The sequence below is a fragment of the Monopterus albus genome, unplaced genomic scaffold (assembly GCF_001952655.1).
Source record: "Monopterus albus unplaced genomic scaffold, M_albus_1.0 scaffold25.1, whole genome shotgun sequence".
NCBI lineage: Eukaryota > Metazoa > Chordata > Actinopteri > Synbranchiformes > Synbranchidae > Monopterus > Monopterus albus.
Window position 1 is genome coordinate 1,828,729 of NW_018127905.1, and position 23,361 is coordinate 1,852,089.

The 23,361-nt window shown below is 41.0% G+C and overlaps 2 protein-coding genes across 4 annotated transcripts in view; both read right to left on the reverse strand.

Annotated features, from left to right (window-relative positions):
• Positions 1–98: 98 nt before the first annotated feature.
• Positions 99–4,305, reverse strand: LOC109957237 (RNA-binding protein 4.1-like). 2 transcript variants are annotated; one of them, XM_020594961.1, is made up of 4 exons: positions 4,189–4,298; positions 2,686–3,112; positions 1,544–2,292; positions 99–1,352 (listed from the first exon to the last, which is right to left on the reverse strand). In XM_020594961.1, exons 2-3 carry the CDS (start codon positions 3,095–3,097, stop codon positions 1,559–1,561), a joined length of 1,146 nt encoding a protein of 381 aa, XP_020450617.1. In that variant the 5' UTR covers positions 3,098–3,112; positions 4,189–4,298; the 3' UTR covers positions 99–1,352; positions 1,544–1,558. The 2 variants fall into 2 exon arrangements, with proteins under 2 accessions (XP_020450617.1, XP_020450618.1); XM_020594962.1 differs by lacking the exon at positions 99–1,352 and having other exon boundaries at positions 1,676–1,766; positions 2,017–2,292; positions 4,189–4,305.
• Positions 4,306–4,846: 541 nt separating this feature from the next.
• Positions 4,847–23,361, reverse strand: part of map4k2 (mitogen-activated protein kinase kinase kinase kinase 2) — a 34,791-nt gene continuing 16,276 nt past the window's right edge. The window contains exons 9-32 of one of the 2 annotated variants that reach the window (XM_020594922.1): positions 22,641–22,772; positions 22,391–22,453; positions 22,187–22,268; positions 20,995–21,111; positions 20,690–20,768; positions 14,994–15,052; positions 14,838–14,884; positions 13,200–13,238; positions 12,754–12,787; positions 12,213–12,363; positions 11,810–11,982; positions 11,545–11,586; positions 10,752–10,836; positions 10,517–10,596; positions 9,788–9,848; positions 9,512–9,635; positions 9,283–9,341; positions 9,095–9,198; positions 8,019–8,196; positions 7,856–7,924; positions 7,670–7,756; positions 7,517–7,587; positions 7,337–7,392; positions 4,847–6,392 (exon numbers count right to left, since the gene is read on the reverse strand). In XM_020594922.1, the coding sequence (XP_020450578.1) occupies positions 6,305–6,392; positions 7,337–7,392; positions 7,517–7,587; positions 7,670–7,756; positions 7,856–7,924; positions 8,019–8,196; positions 9,095–9,198; positions 9,283–9,341; positions 9,512–9,635; positions 9,788–9,848; positions 10,517–10,596; positions 10,752–10,836; positions 11,545–11,586; positions 11,810–11,982; positions 12,213–12,363; positions 12,754–12,787; positions 13,200–13,238; positions 14,838–14,884; positions 14,994–15,052; positions 20,690–20,768; positions 20,995–21,111; positions 22,187–22,268; positions 22,391–22,453; positions 22,641–22,772 (2,080 nt within the window). In that variant the 3' untranslated portion in view covers positions 4,847–6,304. Of the gene's footprint in view, positions 6,393–7,336; positions 7,393–7,516; positions 7,588–7,669; positions 7,757–7,855; positions 7,925–8,018; positions 8,197–9,094; positions 9,199–9,282; positions 9,342–9,511; positions 9,636–9,787; positions 9,849–10,516; positions 10,597–10,751; positions 10,837–11,544; positions 11,587–11,809; positions 11,983–12,212; positions 12,364–12,753; positions 12,788–13,199; positions 13,239–14,837; positions 14,888–14,993; positions 15,053–20,689; positions 20,769–20,994; positions 21,112–22,186; positions 22,269–22,390; positions 22,454–22,640; positions 22,773–23,361 lie in introns of both variants that reach the window. The other variant, XM_020594921.1, reaches the window with a different exon arrangement.

A 23,361-nucleotide genomic window follows, 5' to 3' on the forward strand; every position in this document is an offset into this window, starting at 1 on the left:
ATCAAGTGGCTGGAATGTTTTAGATTATTTGTCTTGCGACAGATCTTAAATGAACACTCACCCAGAGCAGCTGTATGGATATAGATTCATTTCTCATCGTGTCCATTCATGTGCAATAGAGGACAAAGACTTATGCAGCGTATTATTGGACACTAATCGTAATCAATTTTGGGACAAAAGGTTTGTCAAATATTTATCCATATATAACTCAGATAATGTCAGATATGTGCTGAAGAGCAGAGTCTCTTCTCCACTAGCAACTGACAGGAGCTAAATAAATGGATTAGCCCACATCTGAGACAAAAATAAGATAAACAAGTATATATATTAATGTAACACGAAATGTTCAGCTGGATTTACAGTCTGCATACGGGGTTACTGGGGTCCTGACACAGGTATGTACAGCATAGGTTTTGATTTACAGTAGAGTCAGATTTCACTCACACAACTGTATGAACTAAGAAGCATGTATTGTGTATGTTCAAGCCATTTCTGGCTTTCTATTCGTTTACATCATCTTACTTTGTGACTGAGCTACGCTGATTTGTAGAACTGGAGTTACAACTGGTAATGTACATTATTTTGATGGGTCTCATTGGGAAACAAGAGGATCACTCACCAGATGTGGTGTTTACACTTGTTAATTCATACAGACTGGTGTTCAGTGTGAGCAGGTTTGCAGTGTAACCGCTTTGCTAGACGTTTGTTATTGAAAAGGAGAAGACCACAGAGAGGCTTTCGTTACTTTCCCAAAGTTTGTCTTCATTCTGAAAATCCACTAGCATCTAACATGTAGGGGAAAACAAGCACCCAATTGCAGTTGTTGCTCTCCCAACATGGTATCTCTCAATTCCATAGCCTTGTGTAGTTACATTTTTATGGGAGATGCACACCAACTACAGCACAACCTTGGAACCAATGTATGTAGCTGTCAAGCCCCTTAACACAAATATAAATTCAGCTCTCTTCTAAATAACAAACAAGAAGCCAAACAATGAATATTTGCTGAACTTAACAATTTGCTGCGTGTGAACAAAAATGCAGATAAGAAAAAAAGGCATAGCTAAACAACTGAACTGAAAATCTGCAGGTATGAAAAATAATTTTTTTTATAGATTATAAATGTCAAACATTGCAGTCTGCTAATCATCTGGAAACCGGATATGTGAATGTGACTGAAAGAACAATTCCTCTGCAGGCAACTGGCATCTCAAGTGCCTGGAAGATGCCAAGAAAACCCCAAGGTGAATTTCCACATCTGATACGTTTTGCTGCACACTGCGTAGAATCATGGAATAATGTAGCCTGAAGAAATGATGGCAAATGAAAAGTCCTGCAGTTCATAAACAGACCTAGAAAGACAGCAAAGCAATCCCTTTTCAGAAACAGGATTTAATATCTCCATTATCCTCAGCACAGCTCCAAAGGTTTCCATGCCTTAAACTTTGAGACCCCAGTGCCTACTGACCTGTAAAGTTTTACAGTGAAATGTTCCACTCGATAGATCAAATGCACTGCCATACTTGTTTATTACGTTGCTCACCTTGGCACCGTGGCTTTAGTAAGGCGCATAGCGTGGCACATAATGATCCTTGGGTTGTGGAACAGCGTAGGAGCTCCTGGAGGTTGACACTGGTGACAGCCTTGTTCGCTCATAGGTGTAACTGGATGAGACTGGTACCCGTCTGATCGGGCTGCGGTCTCGTGCATAATACGCAGCGGCTGACGAAGGTGGAGGCAGTGGACGACGGTCATATGGATCTATACTGGAGGAGAGTTTTGAAAGGGAGGAAGGGGGAGGTGGAGGAGGGGGAAGATAGGACATGCGACAAGCTTCGAAATAGCTTGAACCATATGGGCGAGCTCTGTACTTCTCATAATAGTCAACACTGCTATAGAGACGATCACGATCATAAGCTGACCTCTCAGCATAGGAGGCTGCTGCTCTGCTAGCGTACCTATCCCCCAGCTCAGAGCTGTAGCCACTAAGCCTACGAGGGGGAGGTGGCAACCCACCTATATAACTAGCCTGACTATATGCAGAGTGACCCATGTAATCAGTTGCTGAAGATGAGGCCATTCCATAGCTGCCCCTGCCATAACTGGGGGGACCCCGTGGTGGGGCCCTGCTGCTGCGACCTCTCATGCCATCACCGTGGCTATCGTTCCGACCGACTGGACAGTGTTTCGACCAGTGACCATGTTTCCCACAGACATAGCAGCCGGTATGATCTCCCATTCCTGGGGCGGTGCGAAGCCGACTGGTGGACAGCTGTACGCTCATCAGCTTGCCTTGTAGGGAGAGAGAAGACACGCATAAGACCGTGGAGTTTTGACACGGACAGGCTCTTACCGACTATAAAACACGTTAATAGCATTTGACCAATAATCACTCAGTGAACCGAAATAACCTTCAGCGCCAGGTGCAGGTGATTTTACGCCCACGTCTATTCACCAGTTACACTGCCACTGAGTTTACAAGAAGACAGTGGAAAACTTAAGTGATTATTTTCAGTCCACCTGGTCATTTCAGGCAAAGGTTATCCATTCTTTTCCTTCTTTATGGGGAAATATATCAATAATTGGCTTTTACGTGTCACGAGAGCTCTACAGCGACAGAACAGGTTCCAAATTCGTATCTACAGACTGAAAAGACAACTAGGTCTCCCCTTCCAAAGAGTTCACCTTTGAAGGCTGTGTTGTCCAGCTTACTGATGGCCTCCATGGCATCATCCATTCGTTCCATGTGAACAAAGGCATAGTCTTTCACTATGTCACACTCCACCACTGAGCCAAACTCTTCAAACTTAGCTCGCAGAACATCACTGGTGACTGCTTCACCAAGGTTGCTGACATGTAACTTGGTGGTGGCCTTGGGCCTCCCTTTGCTCATCTCCACATTCATGCGCCAGCCATGCAACTGGGTCTGATGAAGGTTTCGAATGGCCTCCTCTGCTTCAGACATGTTGGACATGTGTACAAAACCATAGTTTTTGACAATGTCACATTCTGTGACTTTGCCATATTTTTCAAAGAGTTCACGCAGCTCGTCGGCTGTAGTGTTACAGGCGAGATTGCCAATAAATATTTTCACCATGATGTTCTGTGTACCCTAGGTTAAAAAAAGAAAAAACAATTATGACCACAACCAATATTCAAGAAATCTTTAAAAGGGATGAAAGTCCTCTCCGCTGTCTCAGTGAAGAGGTGCAATTAATATAAATACACAGCTGCCAGTTTATAAGGTACACCTAGTTAAGAAATAAGGCATATTTACACAACAGTCCTGCAATAGATGACATTCATGAAGTTTATAATGTTGTATTTTGGCAAAACAGTTTTGAGAAGTCTTGATTCAACCATATTTGGACATTTGGGGCGATCCAGTTAATGGGTCATTTGGACTATATTGAATTGTTTCTGTTATGCAGTCTAGATATATTCTAATACAAAATGTTTAATTAAAATAAAAATGTTCAAAACCTATCAAACCAAGAAAAAAAAACAATGTGTATGAAAGGGTCAAAGGCGGGTTACAGGAGCGTACACCCGCAACACAAGCGCTGCTCCTGTATAGATAGCAGAGGAATGAGTTAACGTTAACTATTTACGGTGAGGGGCACATACCAGCTTTAAAAGTTAACTACTGTTTATTTGTCTATACGGTTACATATGCGTTCTGTTAACCTGTGATCCGAATATCAAAATGAAGTGAAATTTTGAGCCACTGCATGTCGATATGGATTTCACATCGTCCACTCTGACATTTGCTAACTTAAGCTAGTCGAATATGTCATCATCATCCAACAAGTCGTACTAGTCTGCTAGCTTGCTAACAACCTGTGTTTTCGATGTTAGCTATGCTGCAGCGGCTAACTAGCCGGACTACACAGTCGCAATGGCTCGCTCGTAAAATTCAATAATTGTGTTCAGTATCCAATGTGTCCATGATTCAGAGGTTATGACGGTCTAATGTTTCGGTTATTAGAGCGTATGAACTCAGGAGCTACAATATTAGCAGGCTAGCTAACAACTTACTAGCTAACTTTCGCCCGCTAGTTAATACAACCTGTGTACTTCCAGAGAGCATCTATAACAACACTATCATGACAGTTAGCGTTATATACCGTGAACTATCTAAAACATATTTCACCACACATTTTATCAGCCCTAAAACGCTAAACTTACCAATATTGTGTTGTAGGCCTCAACAACAATGAATGAATCATGAAATGGCGCTGTTGCACCACAACGCTATTAGCGCTTCCTTTTCCTTATAGACTCTACACTGCCACCTACTGAGTGAATGTCATGGAGGTGGATGTGTGTCTGTATAATTGTGTGGCCAAATTTTATTTTAATGCCACCATCGTTTTGAGCATAAATTGGCCGGTTCTCACAACTTTAAAGAGCCACATTGGCACATTTTATGGTAAAATTAATAACAATACAAACGATACTGTAATTGTTGCAGCTTTATGAAAACATAAACCTTGTGCCAAAACATTATTTTTGTCCAACTATAATCTATAACAATTATGATCAAACTTATGTAAAGAATGCGTTTATAAATCCAGAGATCTGCAAGTCTAATCTAAAAATCCCTTAGCTAGAATTAGGCCTATATACATATCAGCATAGGCTGCTGTTTTTTGGCTCAGAAGTAGAAAAAGTTTTACTTTTTTGACATCACATGCAATAACTTTAGGGATAATCAGTATCCGTATCCCAATAAAGACAACAATAATGGCATTGATTGTTGTATACATTACCAAACCTCTGGCTACAAGTGAATCGTCATGACAGTGAAACACATCTAAGGCAAAGAATATTAAAATTTTAATTTGCATATTACAATTTTCCATACTATCACAGCATACAATATTGTTATATACATAAACATTTATACACAATAACAGTACAAATGTCCTAAAAAACAATACTTATATGCATATTTGTCTTTCAAGTATCCCTCAGGGAAAGGTGAGTGTTACATTGCCTTTCCATAAATAACATAAATATCATTATGTAATCTAATGTAGTGGAACTTGCATTTTAGTCAAACAAAAGTACAGTTGTTTGCATTCAGTTTCTACATGACCTCAAGTAATCAACTGTACATTTAGGCTATGTGTGAGCTGAATTATTAATAGTGATGGATGAGGAACATGGAGCCGCAGGTTAAAGCTCTGTTTGACACCCATGGATGACTGCAATGGAAAGGAACCTAACGCTCTCTCAACATGGTGGTGCAAAATGTAAATGCTGCTAAGCTAGCACATTTACAATAATCAAAATACATTTAAATGTAATTTTCAAAATGACAGTCTTAGATAAAAAAATATACATTTGAAAAATGACTTTGGTTATGTACACTTTCTAATATTCTAAATAATGTTCTTCTGTGTTTTCAAGCTAGCTTCAACCAGACAATGTATTTTTTGTTAAAAGGTTTGTTTCATCAATGCTTCTTAAAACAATTGACATTATTCTATGTTTCTCTGTTTATATATTGAGAGTATCTAATGTTGTGCTGGCAAGAAAAATCACTGTCAGTTCTTCAGTTAGCGTACAACCACAAAGAGTATTCCAGTCAACAGGTCAACCGTAATTGCTGAAATTTCTGTTTCAGGTCTCCCAAGAGAATGATGCAGTGGAAGTGTGTATTTCTTCACAGTTTGCTGGACCAGTGGGACACACAGAGGTTGGGGTTATACTAACGTGGATTCCTGACTGTTCATTTTGAATTAGAATGTTATATTACACATGGACTACAGCTCCTCCCTGTAGCAAATTAGCCACAAATCAATAGTAGTGAATGTCTGATATTAAAACGTCAACATTATTGTTGGAGAATTCCTTTAATCGCCAAATGGTTGTAGTAAGTTTGTGATGTCATCCCATTTGACCAAATGTTCGGGTTCCAAGATGGCAGCAAACTGTTGACCCAAAGTAAAGCTTCAAAACATTAGTTCAGAAGCATGTGTAACAGCACAGATGTAATGTCTATGGGCCATACTGACAGCAGTACATCGATGGCATCTGTCTTCTCTGTTGCAATCTCACTGGCTGGGAAGGTGGATTGTTATAGCATGTACTGTAAATATTAGCTTTGCAGCTTTAATTAGCACATCCAAGTGCTGTTTGAGTCTGAGCAAGTAACTGAGCCCCATACTGACATGTGTCATCCACAGCACAGAGTTGGTGGGATCAGTAGGGCTTCAGTCATTTCCACCATAGGGTTACAGAGGACAAGCATTTCTCTTCAATGTGATTTTTGAAGTAGTAGTAGTTCGATTTTCTCTCAGTAGCTGCTTTCATGTCCAGTCAGAATGTAGAGGTTGCTCAGTGCCGAGGGCTCATGTGTTGGTATGCTCTGAAGGACGATGTCCCTGTACAAAGAAAGGGTGGGGATTTCACAGGTTGCCCAGAGAGCATGAATGGTAACCAAAAATGCAGAGCTGGCCCAAAGTTTATGAAGGAGCTTAAACAGTACATTTAGAGTTTGCAACAATAGTACTTTGATTACAGCTACCATTACCACTAGTACTCCCACTAATACTCCCGCTACTACTATGAATACAACTGCCACTATGACTATTACTATAAATGTAACTACTCTCTAATATCAATAAACGCAAATTTATACTTCTCTAAAACTATGCATAGGTGTTGACACGTACCAACACAGCAAAGGGTGCAAGTCTCTGAGAGACACAGACAGGCCAATGCGCATACTCCCAACTCAACTATGTGTTGTGTGGAGCTACACATCCTGCACGCCGATTGGTTGATTTCGCTTCCTATTGAGAAGTACTTGTTTTCACAAAAAAATGTCTCATTGATTTACGTTTCCTGACTTCTGCTGTATTTTCTGTATTTTGTTGTTTGAGCATCCCCTAGTCAGAGCATTAATGTTCGCAAAAGTATAAATGCAACAGACTATGCAACTGTCTGAAAGACGTACTCATACGTTTGCATACGTGCAGTGACGCAGAAGTATAAATCTGGCTTAAGACTACTTAATGCACTACTATTAATACCACTACCACTATTAGTGCTATTAATATTGCAGTGCTACTGCTACTATTAATACTGCTACCACTATTTTGGTTAATAATATTAGTGCTATTATCACTGATATTAATATCACAAATACAGGTATTAATATACTGCCACTACTATCTATGCAAATACTACTACCGATGCTGCTAATTTGCCTAATAACACTACTACAGTTAGCGCTATAACTACCAGTACTATTACACCTGCTTTACAATTACAACCAACTGCTCCATTATACAGTGAATGATACTGATATTGTGAGTTAATGTACCTGTTTGTTCCCAAAACTCTGAATACTCTAGTTTCATCTGTAATTTCTTGTGTTACCTGCAGATGAAGATGAAATTCACATTATAGACACGATAATACAAATAAATGAGTGAATGACAAACACATGACATCAGCTCAGTCTGACATACAGTAAGTCCTAATGTCCTAAGTAGATAATCACCTCATTGGAATGAAAACTCTTCCCTTTAAGTCCATGTTTCCAGAAAGCCAACACGCTGTCCTGTAAGCAGACTGTCAGAACACGTCATGTCATTCAACTGTCAGGTAGAACATCAAGTCTCATTCACTGTGTTTTTCACATGATTGTTTCTACCTAAAGTTTCGATGGGGAAGTCAAAGACCATTTCAGCAGCCAGCTCTCTGGATGGAAGCCCGTGGAGGTTCACAATCTTAACGGTTTCTGTCCAGTGAGCATCAGGTTTGAGACACAGTATGTTATGAATCGGTATGAAAACTGGCTGGAGGATTTGGATGACACGTTGTGATGGAAGTGACTTACTTTCTACTGCAATGAGAACAGTGTCTCTGTCCATTTGGGTCACCTGTACTGCCCTGAGTGCTCCACTATCTGCAGATGCACACGGTGACAAAGAGGAGAGTTTAGTTTAAGCTTTAAACTGAGCTCTCTGAACAGCAGTGGATAATCACAGCAGTCATCCTACCTGGTACTGAAATAGGTGTGCCGCTCACTTCTATAATATCAAACTTGAGCTGTTGGCTGGTGGGTGGTTTGCCATTACTGCAGTCTCTCACCCCAACACACAGCTGGGGGAATTCATCTGCCACCGACACCAGCAGCTCAAATATCGGCAGAGAGTCCGGTAGCCTTATTGCTATTTGCTGCATGTCAAACAGATGGTCACAGAATAAGGACAGTTAGGTTACATGATGGCAGGTGAGTGACTGATTTACAGTTCTGAAAGGAGATACTAGCATGTTCACATAAAACCTTGTAAGCAAAACATGACAGAACAAGTGCACAATTTTTCACCTAGAATTTTATGTGAAACTTTACCCAAATGGCACTACTGTTGTAAACATGTGTATCAGCACCACATATGTGGTGCCTAGGCTCTTTTAGAAATAATTCCATTGTGAAAAGCCTTTTTATCATGTGTTCAGGATGAAATGATGCAGTTTTATAATAATCTACAGTAACTTCATAAGTTTTTGGTGCAAAATGTGCCTGAATGAAAACAGCTCAAAAAACCTCCAACAAGAAAAGAGAAAAACTTCCATCCAATCAGAGCTAATGCAAGCGTGCCAAGTCAACTCTGGTTTAAAACTGTTCTAAAAGTCTGAAACAGCAGCTGCCAGACAGAAGAGGTCATAGGAAACAAGTCAAGTCAAGCCAAGAATCTTTATTGTCATTATGCATAGCACAACGAAATTTTTTCCAGCAGCTGTTGATGTCAGTTTGAGTTTCACTAGAAGTCTCTAGCCTGGAATTTTATGTGAAAAGAAATTACCGTACTCAATGCACCTTAAATGAGATAGACATTTTCCTGAAAATAAGCCTACTTTACTGTATCTTCAATGCACCTTAATGAGATAGACATTTTTCTGAAAATAAGCCTACTTTACTGTATCTACTTTGGCTTAAAACACCCCTAACACTAACAGAGCTAAATTTACAAGTAATATAATTTTACCAATATGGGCTGAACCTCTAGAACAGAAATACACAAAGTCCTTAAAATACTCAAGACCATTTAAAGTGTAACATGTCTGGACAAACCTTTAGATGCATGAACTTCTGGAGAGGCTCATACCACAACAGCAGAACCAGGCCAGATGGAACTGCTGCGCATAGAAATGTACTCTCTGTGTACGGGTTTCTTGCTAAGAGAAAGAAAAAGGTGAGGAGTTTGATGTTGGTACTGAAGAAACATACAGAGCATACAGAGTAAACTCTGTATCACTTACCTACACTACATCTCCTGCAACCTTTAGTGTCGGGAATCTTCACAGATATGGCAAACTTTCTGTGGATCAAGAGAAAAAATGACTTATATCCTCCATGTGTAAGACTAAAAATGTCTGAGGCCACCTAATGTTCGAGTCCATAATGACATTATGTGCAGTGCTACAGCACTACCACAACTTCTACTATTTTTTCCTTAAATGGTAATGTTAAACCAATGCCCTGTCCTACCTGTGGCTGATCCTCTCAGTGAAGCGGTTGGTGCCGAGTGACAGACTGCCGTGTCTCTTGTGCACATGTCCTCTCTGTTCAAACAGAGCTGTCAGACTGTGGGAATAAAGCTGGGATGACTTTCCTGCGGGATGGAGACTTTCTTAGGGGAGAGATACACCAAGCCAATGTGAAAGAACTAGCAGCGATGCAGGAAGACCTCTGCCCTTAGAGCAACAGGTAATATACAGTACGCTGTGTTCTCAGATAAAAACATTATTTTAAGGGATCTGTTACCTGATACAGACATCAGCACATTATTCATGATATACAGCCATGTACAACGCTGAGGGAGCAGCTGGAGGAAGAAAGAAGAGTCAGCGAGCCTGACTTTTACTGAGTGCTGTAATTTGATACATTACACACATCTGTACATCAAAACTGTTCTTGAAATATCAGCTTTGATGATAAAGTTTATATTTCACCTACACAATATCGTCAAAGTGATGCTGAAAAACTGGCTCCCTGTAAAATCCCGAATAGATTTTAAAATCCTTCTACTAACATACAAAGCCCATAATGACAAGGCTCCATCGTATTTTAAAGACCTCATTGTGCCTTATCATCCCAACAGAGCACTTTGCTCTTGCCACTGAGTATATTTAACCATACTAGTGGTTTCTAGTGAACAGGATGGCCTTTGCCTGTGTAGTGGTGTCTATAAAATTATTGGACATGCATTCTAGGGTAGATTTGGTTTGGTGTACCATCCCTTAGTTATAGACCTAGGCTGAGGGGCGTCCCATGATGCAGAGCTCCTCTCCTCCCCTCCCCTGATGTTCCACAATCTGCCAGAGCCTCCTTTCTGATCACTGGATTTAAAATTAAAATGGTACCCAGGACACATATGAACCATTTATTGTTCCACCATGATGTTCAATAACAAAGAAAGCACCACTCATGTCTCAAATTTTAGACCGAGTTCATCTAAAAAAACAAAAATACATGGTTCAGTCCTTTTCTTACCTTCTCTAGTGTATCCTCATGAAGTTCATTAAGGTTCAGTATGTAGATGCCCTCCTCTGCCCCAAGGATAAGGTACTGATCTGAAAAGGAAAAGTGTTTGTTAGAGGGACAATAAAAGCACCTTAAGATAGAGATTATGTGTTGATGTTGTTTGTCGTACAGTTGATGAGACTTGTAGCAAAGCTCCCTTCACTCTATTACAGTGTCAGGACATTAGGAGACCTTCTTGTCTTACCTCTTGTCTTGGGTAAAATCCAGGTGACAGCACAGTGGATTTTAAGAGGACAACCATTGAAGACTTTGGAGAAGCAGGCTCCCATCTACAAAGCCAGCATAGCAACTGAATTACTAATGGTTTGAAATAATGATCCTTTAAAAAATTTTTTATAGATGGCCACCCTGTCAAAAACAGCATGTTTGATTATTATAATAATCACTTTATGTATTGAATATAAACAGAGGCGGATCTAGAAATTTTTGGATGAGGTGGCACAGACTCGGAGAAGGGTGGCAGATTTGAAACACATGTAAAAAGTCAAATAAAACCCTAGTTCTATGAAATAATAAACCATACTGTACATTATTAAGAATCCAATTGTTTATTTTGTGTAAAAATGAGACACATAGTGCTTTCTTTAACTAACTTTGGCTCGGCTCCGTTACTTATTTACTCCAAGCCAACATGTAACTGGATGTTGAGGCTTCCAAAGATACCAAATGTCATACTGAATTTCACTGATACATCCAAAAACATTTCCATAAGATTAAGGGTTAAAGATTTTTATTGTCAATTCACTATATGTGCAGGACATACAGAAAATTGAAATACCATTTGTCTCTCACCTAGTGTTGAGTGGTGAGTATTTAAATGGTTCAACCATAAAAACAGCAGCAGGAGTTTGACATAAAAACTGTTTCTTGTGCAGCTTGTGTCATGCCATGTGAGGAAGCTTATCGTGTTAGCCATCTAAGCATTGCAGTTGGTCAGCTTTTATAGTAGATGACATGCTGTTAGATTTCACACTTACATGGACTTGAGGGGTAGGAGGAAGTCCATGACAATCAGCCCTCTAGAAAGTTCAAAGGTTACACAAAACAAAAAGGGGGGGGGGGGGAGTCAGATCACATCAACAATAAATATCTTGTTTGTTTGCATAATTTGTCATCTTATAGGCAGACAGACTTTTAAAGGACCCCAACCAAATTATTAGGAAGTTATTAGGTTAGCTTATCACACAAGCTTATTGATGTTTGCTACTGATATGAAGATACAGATGTTTGGTTTGAACTCACAGAGTCCTCAGTCTTTTTTCTCAGTGTGCTCCATTCAGGTGATAATGATGTTTCTCTTTTTGGAGAGGAGACACTGGCAACCTTCCTCTTCTCTGCTGTTGCAGCGCCTGCAACAGGCAGACAGGGATCACAGCGCTGCCTGATGTCCTGCGTGGCTGAGCACCTGGCCAAAACTTATGAAAGCAAAGGAGAGAGGAGCACAAAGTCATTTTTTCTTGTGCTCAGTCTTTGTTTGGCCCATAAAGCCTATCTGATATCAGAATCAGAATCAGAATGAGCTTTATTGGCCAGGTGTGTTGGACACACAAGGAATTTGTCTCTGGTACAGCGGCTCTCAATGTGTACGTACATGATATGTTGGAGACATGAGCTCTAATGAAATGGTGAGCGTGATGTGTTGTACCTGTACTGGAGGTAGAGCCAGCAGAGGTGTCAGGCCTGAGCGTACAGCTTGGTCTCAGTGTCAGGTCTCTGCTCTCTGTGCTGGGAGTTAGCGAGCTGAAGGGTGGCAGGGAGGCTGTAGATGGACTTAACAAGCCGCTGTTCCTGACACCCTGAAATCCATCAGCAAACACATTAGTCACTCTCAAGGGAAAACACGATTGTATGTCACGATATCATACTACTGTATATACTAATACTATAAAATGTACATCATGTTCTAATATTTATACAGCACGTATGCTTGCGGGGATACTGGTATGCTAGTTGGTCTGTTAGTTCATCACAAATTACTGGAGTGACTGTTGTAAAACAGGATTCATGGTGAACTCATTCATCAAATCTTGTGGTTCAGACAGGTATTATAAATATTTATATATATTTATTTTGTATATAAAATTCTAAGGTCATATATACATACAGTGCTACACCTAAACACATATATGAATATTTTTACAATGCTTATTACTGAGTCAGTTTATAGTTGTTGTGTTGCCACTTACATCAGTAGATGGCGCCCTCTTAATGGTTAAACTCCTGAAAGACAAAGGAGCAACAATGTCCTGATCAGGCTCTAAACATCAAAGAATGGAGTCATCTGCTGAGACCCAAACCAAGCAACATCATCACAACAATAAGCTGGATAACAAAGCCAGATGCTGAGGATGCTGATGGAAGGCTAACAGCAGAACATAGTCAGAGTCAACACCACAACAGTAAGAAAAAAAAGCCCACAGAGCTAAGAACCAGAGGGTTTGTGCTGAATCAGAGCCACATCCAGTTCATAAAGAAGTACAGCAGGATTTTAGGGTTTGGGGATGAGATTAGTGGACACACAGCAAACACAAACCCACTGATTATGTCAAACATGTTGGCATTAGCTGATATTTACATATTCAAAAGTAATCACTGCTGTTAGAAAAGGCTGGAGGTGATGGACGCGGCCTACCTCAGCTGCAGAGCTTCTTCCACACATTCCAACAGGCTCCTGCAACAGGAAGACCTGGTGTTTATCTGACTACGGGTCTGAATGGCCCATAACAATGGGAAGGAAGAAACCAGAGAGCGACTCTTGTCGGTTTCTGAAGCCTGAGAGTTCTGCTGATATTCTGTGTCAAATTTAAGGATAATTAGGGTTTGCTACTACTCAGATCTTACGCTCCCAGTCTTGGACATCATTACTATCAATAATAATAACAAAGTATTCAACAAGTTAGTTATTAAGAAGAGCTACAGCCAGGGCTTTATAATTAATATGATCATAACCTCAGTGTTCTCAGTGGTGGTTGTGTGTGGCCCTCCTGCTGAGACCTGGGAATGTAGTGACATCACTCAAAAGAAGTCTGGTGGGTCAGGAAACAGCTAGTAGCACTTATCCATGTTTAGGTTTTAGCCTTCTTTAAAAAGGTCTGGTCAAGTTTACATAAGTCTGTGTTGTATTACTCAAGTCCACGACTCAGAATTGAGTCCTGATTATCAGGACTCATGACTGGGATTTGATGTGAGCACCGATGACTCGGACTTGGACTCAAGCATTAACTGCATTTGGACTTGGAAGATGGAGACGGACATTTTGTTGGTAACAGACCAAAATAATTTGGCATAAGATATGGATATTAAATGTACTGCACCATGCTGTATCTGGCACACTTCCATTGAAGTGTACACAAATTCACACAGTTTACTGTTAAGTGTTGTATTAACCTTGGAAGCTTCTTGTTGTCACACACTCATAATTGCATTTAGTGAGTATGTTTACTGATAGAAATGATGGCCAAAACAACAGAGACCCAAGCTGTAATAAACCTGAATTAACCTTTTCATGCTAAAAGTATTGTTAGTGATAATACTGTCACTAACTGAAACCTGCTCCTAGTATCTTTGCTGTTATTACTATTAATATCTCTTCTATTAGGAATATAAGAAACACTGATATTACTACCCCTGCTGCTTTTAATAAGACAACATTTTTACATAATCAGCCCATCAGTTTAACTAAAAAGTGCCCATGCTGGTAACGCCAAAGTGCCTCATTCTTTTAAACACGCTAAAGCTTTATTATCCACCTTCTGTTACACACTCTGATTGTGTTTTAGTGCCCAGTGGCAATTTGGTCGTAGTGGTCAGACTCATAATTACAGCTAACTTGATACCAACTCACTCCCCAAAAAAGATTTTGCATGGCCATTACACAATAAAAAAAGGTTGTAAAATGATGAATACAAGGGGAAAATTTGTACCTCTATAAAAACTTTATGTATTATCTAAAGGACTTGATAAAGGGCTTGAAGAGCCTTAAGAGAAATCAGTAAAATAATATACAGATTTTGACTAATAAAACATGAGAGCCTAAAGAAATAAATGAATAGGGTGCCATACTGGAACACATCATCCACTTCTTAACATGGCCGTGCTTACTTTACTGTTGGGTATTTAGAAATCAACACATATCACATGCTGGAAATCTTTGGCTTTGGAGGCCCTGTTGGACACTATTAAAAAACTAGTCACAGTTCTAAACAAGCATCCTGTAATATTTCCCATATGGAGTAAAGCTAGTGAAGAAGAAAACAAAGAGAAGTCTTACAGTGAGTTGTCTTCATCTCCAGACAGACTCCAGTCATCATAAGAGCCCTGCTGAAAGGAGAACCACAACAGAGCATACATGTACATTCATGTATGTCAGCTCATCAGTATAGAATGCCGCTGTCAGAATATATCTTGGTAGGAAAAAGTATATTACCAGATCAGGATAAGGCTCTGTGACTTTCCTCCGTTGGGGCCCAAACTTCACTTGGTTAACTGAAAACAAAACAAAAGGATTGTTGGGCAGCATTCATACATATCTGTGGGTTTTATCAGATTAAGACAAAAAAAAAAAAGAGCAGGCCAATGTGCTCACACACAATCCAGACATTTTCTCATTCACAATATTGATGAGCACTCAGCTCTCAGGTGACTGATGAGCCTCAGTCAACATGGCATTACATCCTGCAACACCTCGACTCCCCAGGGGCCTATGCACGGGCCCTCTCTGTGGACTTCAGCTTCAACACCTCCATCAAAGACATCCTCCACTCCAAACTGACCCAGCTCACTGTACCTGCCCCCATCTGTCAGTGGATCACTAGCTTTCTGACAGACAGGAAGAAACAGGTGAGGCTGGGGAAAACCACATCCAGTGCCCGGTCTTTCAGCACAGGTGCCACCCAGGGATGTGTGCTCTCAGTGGATGTTAGGAAGAGTGCACCATCATACTCAGCAGTAGAGTTCTACAAGTTCCTGGGCTCCACTATCTCCCAGGACCCGAAGTGGTTGGCCAACATCAGCACCATCACCAAGAAGGCACAGCAGAGGATGTACTTCCTGCGTCAGCTCAGGAAGTTCAACCTGCCCCGGAAGCTGCTGATACACATCTACAGAGGAATCACTGAGTCTGTTCTCTGCTATTCCATGTTTGGTTTGGCTCAGCAACCCAACAGAACATAAACAGACTCCAGCAGACAGTCAGGACTGCAGAAAGAATCACCAGTGCCAGCCTGGCCTCCATAGAGGACCAGTACACCTCACAGGTCAAAAATTAGTTATTGTGTAGGCTACATAGTTCCTTATTTTCTGGTAATATTGTATCATAATAAAGAGACAAATAAATGTATCATTGCAACCTTGCTAAAAATTGTGTCATATCACAAAGAGACACAAAGCAACTATGAAATAGCTAAAAACTGATGCAAAACAAGTACAAAGACACACAAAATAACCCCACAAAGTGACAAACTGAACACAAATCACAGTGGTGCTCAGTCTATAAGTGTTGCTCTTGCAGCGTTGGAGAGGTAGGGCCCTTTTCCACGCCTGTGCTCAGGGGCCCACCGTCTCTTCAGTGACGTGTGATTGACAAGAGGAAGTGTGCTATCATGAGACCACAGAGAGCCTGAGCTGCTGGTTGACAGTTTTATACACTGAAGCAGGGGATGAGGAAACTAGTGAACCAAAAGCTGCTGTTCCCTCTCAGTTTGGTTGGTTCTCACACTCCTGCACCAAAGCATCATCATTTTATAACTTGAAATGTCTTTGAAGTTGTTTCTCTGCTGCTTAGAAATAAATGAACTCACACACAATCCAGACATTTTCTCATTCACAATATTGATGAGCACTCAGCTCTCAGGTGACTGATGAGCCTCAGTCAACATGGCATTACATCCTGCAACACCTCGACTCCCCAGGGGCCTATGCACGGGCCCTCTCTGTGGACTTCAGCTTCAACACCTCCATCAAAGACATCCTCCACTCCAAACTGACCCAGCTCACTGTACCTGCCCCCATCTGTCAGTGGATCACTAGCTTTCTGACAGACAGGAAGAAACAGGTGAGGCTGGGGAAAACCACATCCAGTGCCCGGTCTTTCAGCACAGGTGCCACCCAGGGATGTGTGCTCTCAGTGGATGTTAGGAAGAGTGCACCATCATACTCAGCAGTAGAGTTCTACAAGTTCCTGGGCTCCACTATCTCCCAGGACCCGAAGTGGTTGGCCAACATCAGCACCATCACCAAGAAGGCACAGCAGAGGATGTACTTCCTGCGTCAGCTCAGGAAGTTCAACCTGCCCCGGAAGCTGCTGATACATATCTACAGAGGAATCACTGAGTCTGTTCTCTGCTATTCCATGTTTGGTTTGGCTCAGCAACCCAACAGAACATAAACAGACTCCAGCAGACAGTCAGGACTGCAGAAAGAATCACCAGTGCCAGCCTGGCCTCCATAGAGGACCAGTACACCTCACAGGTCAAAAATTAGTTATTGTGTAGGCTACATAGTTCCTTATTTTCTGGTAATATTGTATCATAATAAAGAGACAAATAAATGTATCATTGCAACCTTGCTAAAAATTGTGTCATATCACAAAGAGACACAAAGCAACTATGAAATAGCTAAAAACTGATGCAAAACAAGTACAAAGACACACAAAATAACCCCACAAAGTGACAAACTGAACACAAATCACAGTGGTGCTCAGTCTATAAGTGTTGCTCTTGCAGCGTTGGAGAGGTAGGGCCCTTTTCCACGCCTGTGCTCAGGGGCCCACCGTCTCTTCAGTGACGTGTGATTGACAAGAGGAAGTGTGCTATCATGAGACCACAGAGAGCCTGAGCTGCTGGTTGACAGTTTTATACACTGAAGCAGGGGATGAGGAAACTAGTGAACCAAAAGCTGCTGTTCCCTCTCAGTTTGGTTGGTTCTCACACTCCTGCACCAAAGCATCATCATTTTATAACTTTAAATGTCTTTGAAGTTGTTTCTCTGCTGCTTAGAAATAAATGAATGAAATAAAGTTGATCATATTTTCATTTACACATGACACTTAGGATTTTATTTCCACCTTGTCAGCAGTTTCACTGCAGGATGAGAAATCTGCAGAGACTTGTAATGTGCTTGCCAAAGAAATTCCATCACAGTGAACATAACATGCCCTTTCTTGGAAATGATCAATCGTCACTGCACAGCTGAGCTGTGTTAACAGAAGCTTCCCCAAACTTTTGACTAGTGTTCTACAGTATGTACAGATACTCTGTCAATAACAACAGATCTGGGAGTGTTGATTGAGCTGGTTTCTAGCTATAAGTACTTAGGTTTTTTACTTGATTGTGAGTTGTCTTTTAAAACCCACATTGCTAATGTGGTTCGAAAATTACGGGTGAAGATTGGATTCTTTTATCGTAATAAATCCTGCTTTTCCTTGCAAGCACGCAAATATTTAATATCAGCGACCTTTCTTCCCCTGTTGGATTATGGTGATGTACTGTATATGAATGCCTCAGCTAGATGTCTCCATTCTTTAAATGTGGTTTACCACAGTGCCTTGAGGTTTGTGACGGGTTGTAGTCGACTAACGCACCATTGCGACCTGTATGTTAAAGCACAGTGGTCGTCTCTGAGCATGCGAAGACATGTTCATTGGATGGTGCTAGTGTACAAGGCTTTGGTAGGCCTAGCTCCGGCATACTTATGCTCTCTTTTACGTAGATCGGATACCAAATATGCCTTATGGTCTTGTGATAAGTATCAGCTCATGGTGCCTAGAGTTCGGACCGAAAAAGGGAAACGGGCTTTTGGATTTGCCGCTCCCTCTTCGTGGAATAGTTTCCAAGCAGATTTTAAACTTACTGAATTATGCTCAGTTAAAGCTTTTTATTCTCTTATGGCTCTTAGGCAACAGGACTCTATTGGTCAGTGTAGGTGTTTTTAAATTGGTTGTATTGTTGATTATTGTATTTATGGTTTTGATTGTTTAAATGTTTAATGTTTTTGATTTGTATTGAAACTTATGTATTGACAACATGTGTTGTTGACCACTTGGCCAGGTCACCCTCGTAAAAGAGATCGTGATCTCAATGGGTTTTTTACCTGGTTAAATAAAGAGAAGAAGTATGTTATCCGCAGCATGAATGTGGTTTCAAATTCTATTTTTATGTTTTGTCTTTCACTCTGCAAATAGCAGTAGCGTTAGTGACAGCGGTACTACCTTCAAAGGCACTATTGGTCAAACTGAGGTGCAGATGTTCAATGTGTTTGTGGCTTGTGTGTTTAAGAAAAAAACATACTGTATGAAAGGGATGTTGAGGTCAACACCATGTGATGGCTAGAGTGTAAAATTAGACTATCACGTTAGATACACTTGGGCCATAAGAAGTCTTCTGGAGGTACAGCAGCGTGAAGTCACTCTAGTCAGTGCATGGAAGTACCACTGTGTGTCACACTCCACTGGCATGTTCTCAGTGCCATCCTCTGACGCAGCTTCCATCCCACATGTATGGACGGGTCACAGGCCGAGGGCAGCCATCAGCAGAATGACTGAGAGGCTTTTGTCCTTTTTCATATTATGGAGATTAGAGCACTGAATACCGCCGCTTGTGGTGGACAATGAAGGGACTCATCGACAAGTACAACCAAAGTACAGTATATACACGTGCATACAGTCACAAGTATAGCCATCAAGGGCACTTGCACATACACTGGCTCTCAGAATCAAACTGTACAATGTGACACAAAACAGCAAACAAGCATATGAAGTGGTTTGAGGCGAGTTAAAGGAATAGTCCCACATTTTGATATATTATATTAATTTTATTTGTGGCTTTAACCATTAATTTAGTAATGCTCTAATGTAAAATAGAAAGTGACACCTTTTCATCAGGATTAAAATATTCAGCTATCCCAGTCCCAGTTCTAGCTTAAAAGTATGAGGCATACAATATGGATAGTTACACAAGAATGTCCATATTGAAATGCATCAGGGTTGTTTTTCATTGTTATTATTGATGTAGCCTACAGTGGTCGACCCTTCCTACCAATTTCTAGTGCACATATGTAGCCAATGTTAACTGGTAGCCACCTGATTACTTTGCAGCCTATTAAGAGGCTGCAGGAAATATAAACAATTCCAATTCACCTCTGAGCAAGTGTTCAGATGGCATATTGAGCCTTGCTGGGAGACAATGCAGCTCATTCCTTCAGGACAGGGTGCATCTCCAGAGGCTGACGAACGCGTTTGAAGAGAGTGACGAATGGCTTCTCAGCCATTCCCGACAAGTTTTGCTGGAGCTACACAGCTCACTGGAACAGCATCTTAATCATCAGACACAGCTCTCATCAGATATCTCCTCAGGTTCAAGTCCTGTCCTGTCATGCTTCTCCTATGCAAATTCATCTTTATCCACAAGGCAAAAATGGGTGGTGGCGTTATGCTAATTGCTCATTTCGGGCACACACCTGTTGTTTTAGAACGTGTCATGATTGTGATAGTAATTTTGTGTGCAAGAACATTTCTACACACATATTAGTGAATGAGGGGCAATGACCCTAAACGTTCTTCCAAAGCAACCAACCGCTATTTAGGGCGAAGAGCTGGAATATCAATGAAGACTGGATTGAGGGCAGGGAGACCCCATAAGAAGCATGAGCTGAAGGTGGCTGCAGTAAAGGTCTGGGAGAACATGTCTGTGCATCAAAGACTTAAGGCAGTCATTGTCTGCAACAGATTTTCCACAAAATATCAAGTATGATGATTTAGTCTGACTTCATGTGTATCTGTCCAATTACTTCTAAACCCCTAAACTTTTGGCACTATGTGTTAAAGCGCTACATGTCCCACACCTACTCAAATTAAACCTCACACTTTAATGTAACAGCCATTGTTTTATTTTAAATCTACTAACCCGCGGCATCTTACTTGATTATTCTGCACACACAAATGAAAAATGACAGTTTGTGGTTTTACGGGGGAGTTACGTGCTGCAACAGTTTCTTGTTTATACTTCAGGTGAAGACATGTTTGTTGAGATGAACTCAATTTCCTTACAAAAACTCAGAATTTTTCAAACTGTGACTGTTCCTTTAAAGCCTGTCTGTGATTGTCGGTGTGTGTGTGTGTGTTCTCACATTGTTCTTCAGACAGGGTCCTCTCTGCAGGCAGGTGTTTCCCTGCTGACTGAATCTTGTCAGGAGCAATTTCCCCAGCCTGTCAACAGAGTACTTATGTAACACACCAGCAAAAACACAAAAACACAATACATTATTTAAAGGACTCAGATTTTTTTCTAGCTACCAACTATATTGTTTTTCTGAACATACAGAACAGAAATTATATGCATGGTTCATAAAGTACTGTAGAACATGTTAAATATCATCTGCTGCTCAGTCTAATGACTTGCTATCAGTTCTGTCCCACTCCACGTAGCACTGACCTCCAGCTCGGCATCATCCAGGTTGTCTATGTGCATGGAGTGGAGCTCAGGGTTGTTGGCCATGTCCAGCAGCTCAATGACTAGGTTACGGGTTAGTAGCTGTGTCACAAATGGATGCTGGAAGGAGGAGTTACAGAAACATCAATATATTAGTCTTTGAAAGACCCTTGCTAAGAAGGTTACACACCTCTGAATCGCAGATTAAACAAAATTATTTTTTATTAAAGGAAGATCTCCTTTTTCCATTTTTCATGCACTTTAAAATGTTTGCTAACTTCAGCTCATCAGTAACATCACGCAAAACTTGTGTGAGACTTTAATATGGGATCATGGGGTAACAACAACACCTGTACAACATCAGTCAAGCTTTATGGCTTGCCATTTCCCTCTGTCCCTATGTTTCCTGTCTGAAACTGCAGTACTGTCATATCAAGACAAAAATGCAAAAAGGTGATATAACAATGAACCTTCCTGGTATTCTCATGTCTATTTATTGTGTTTGCATTGGAACAACACAAAAAAGCTGGGAAAAAAAAGCCAAATCTGATACATTCCACACAGAACTCCATCAATGGACCTGAAGTGGGCGTCCAACATCAGGACCATCACCAAGAAGGCACAGCAGAGGATGTACTTCCTACGCCAGCTCAGGAAGTTTAACCTGCCCCAGGAGCTGCTGATACAGTTCTACAGAGGAATCATCAAGTCTGTCCTATGCTCCTCCATTACTGTCTGGTTTGGCTCAGCAACCAAACGGGACAGGAACAGGACTGCAGGAAAGATAACTGGTGCGAGTCTGCCCTCCATGGAGGACCTGAACACCTCACGGGTCAAAAGGAGGGTGGAGAGGATCACTGCAGACCCCTCATACCCTGGACACAATCTGTTTGAACTCCTCCCCTCTGGACGGCGCTACAGGTCACTGTGCGCACAAGAACAGTTTCTGGCCACATCTGGCCAATAAAGCATCAGCTTTATTTGCATTGGCCAATAAATATTATTTGAATTTGGCCAATAAAGCTGATGCTTTATTGGCCAAATTCATTTCCATGTTCTCTGGTAGAAGACAAGGCAGTCAACCTTTCCTCAATATGAAAAGGTTAAAAACAAAACAAAATAATACTATTTATAATAGTACCTATATGATAATGGCTAGATATCAGCTTTTTCATTTTAGAAAGAAAAGGCTAACCTGCAGCAGTGTCTCAGCTGAGGGCCTTTTACGAGGATTTTTAATAAGAGCCATCTTGACAAAGCTTTGGAAACCTGCAGACCTGCAGAGAGAAGGAAACGAGATGAGAGAGCGACACAGTGTGAATGAATGTGTGTCTAAAAGTTATCAATCAGATTAAAAGGAAGAAATGATTGCACTATATTTTAAAGACATTCAACTCACCACTTGGACTTATCCTTGAGCCTTGGAGGCTGGAAGCTGCTCTTGGACATCAACATCAGTGCTCTGAAACATTGTTTTAAATGTCACCAGGCTGGAAAATGTCTGAATTGTTTATATACAGTGACTGTCAGGAAGAAAATGCAAAGCATCCAGCCAAAGAACACAAGTCACTACTGTTTATCTCTCTGCTCTGACACCTGGGGAGGTCATTAATTCTGAGCTAGAGTCCATGTTGTGAGCACTGACTCACCTCATTGGGTGGAGGTCAAACATGGGCGGCTGGAGCTCAGCCAGCTCAATGGCAGTGATGCCGACGGCCCAGATATCACACAGGTGGTTGTACCCACCCTTCTTTTCCACTGCAGCCACCTCTGGAGCCATCCTGGGCAGAGGAACAGAAAGGAAGGGGAAACAAATAGTGAAAGGAATATCGGATAAAATGCTCCTGAAAAGGAAATGTACATAGAATGCAGCTGTTGCTGGTCTTTTACTGATGCTGTAGCATCAACTAGTTGTGGTGTGCATCCAATTTGAAGCTGTCCCCCACATGCCACATTGTAGCTCACTGAAGTGTTTTTAATAGTTTTTGGACAACGGTGGCGCTCTAGGGCTTTGAACACACACAGAGTAGTTGTTAGCAGGACACAGTGAACTGTTGTTCAGTTTGTTGAACTGTGTATTTCATTAAATTATTTAACACTACCAGACCTGTTCATTAATTGAGTAAGTTACAGTTAAGGAAGGCCCTTAACTCATTTCTTTATGATTAATTGATGGAATTTGCTCTGGCACCGGTGATATCACTGGTGTGTGAATGTGTGCGTGAATGGGAAATAGTGCAAAGCGCTTTTAGTGCACATTAATTCATAGAAATGCACTATATAAGGCCATTTACCATTTCTATGGCCCAAAAACTGGTCCATGCATTTGTTACTTCCAGGCGTTCAGTTTGTTGAACTGTGTATTTCATT

Bases quoted from the DNA above. Each gene is read 5' to 3' on its own strand.
- LOC109957237 (XM_020594961.1), bottom strand. From the start codon at position 3,097: ATGGTGAAAATATTTATTGGCAATCTCGCCTGTAACACTACAGCCGAC. The intron at 2,293-2,685 runs GTGAACTCTTTG...TCTCCCTACAAG, and splicing joins GGACAACACAGCCTTCAAAG to GCAAGCTGATGAGCGTACAG.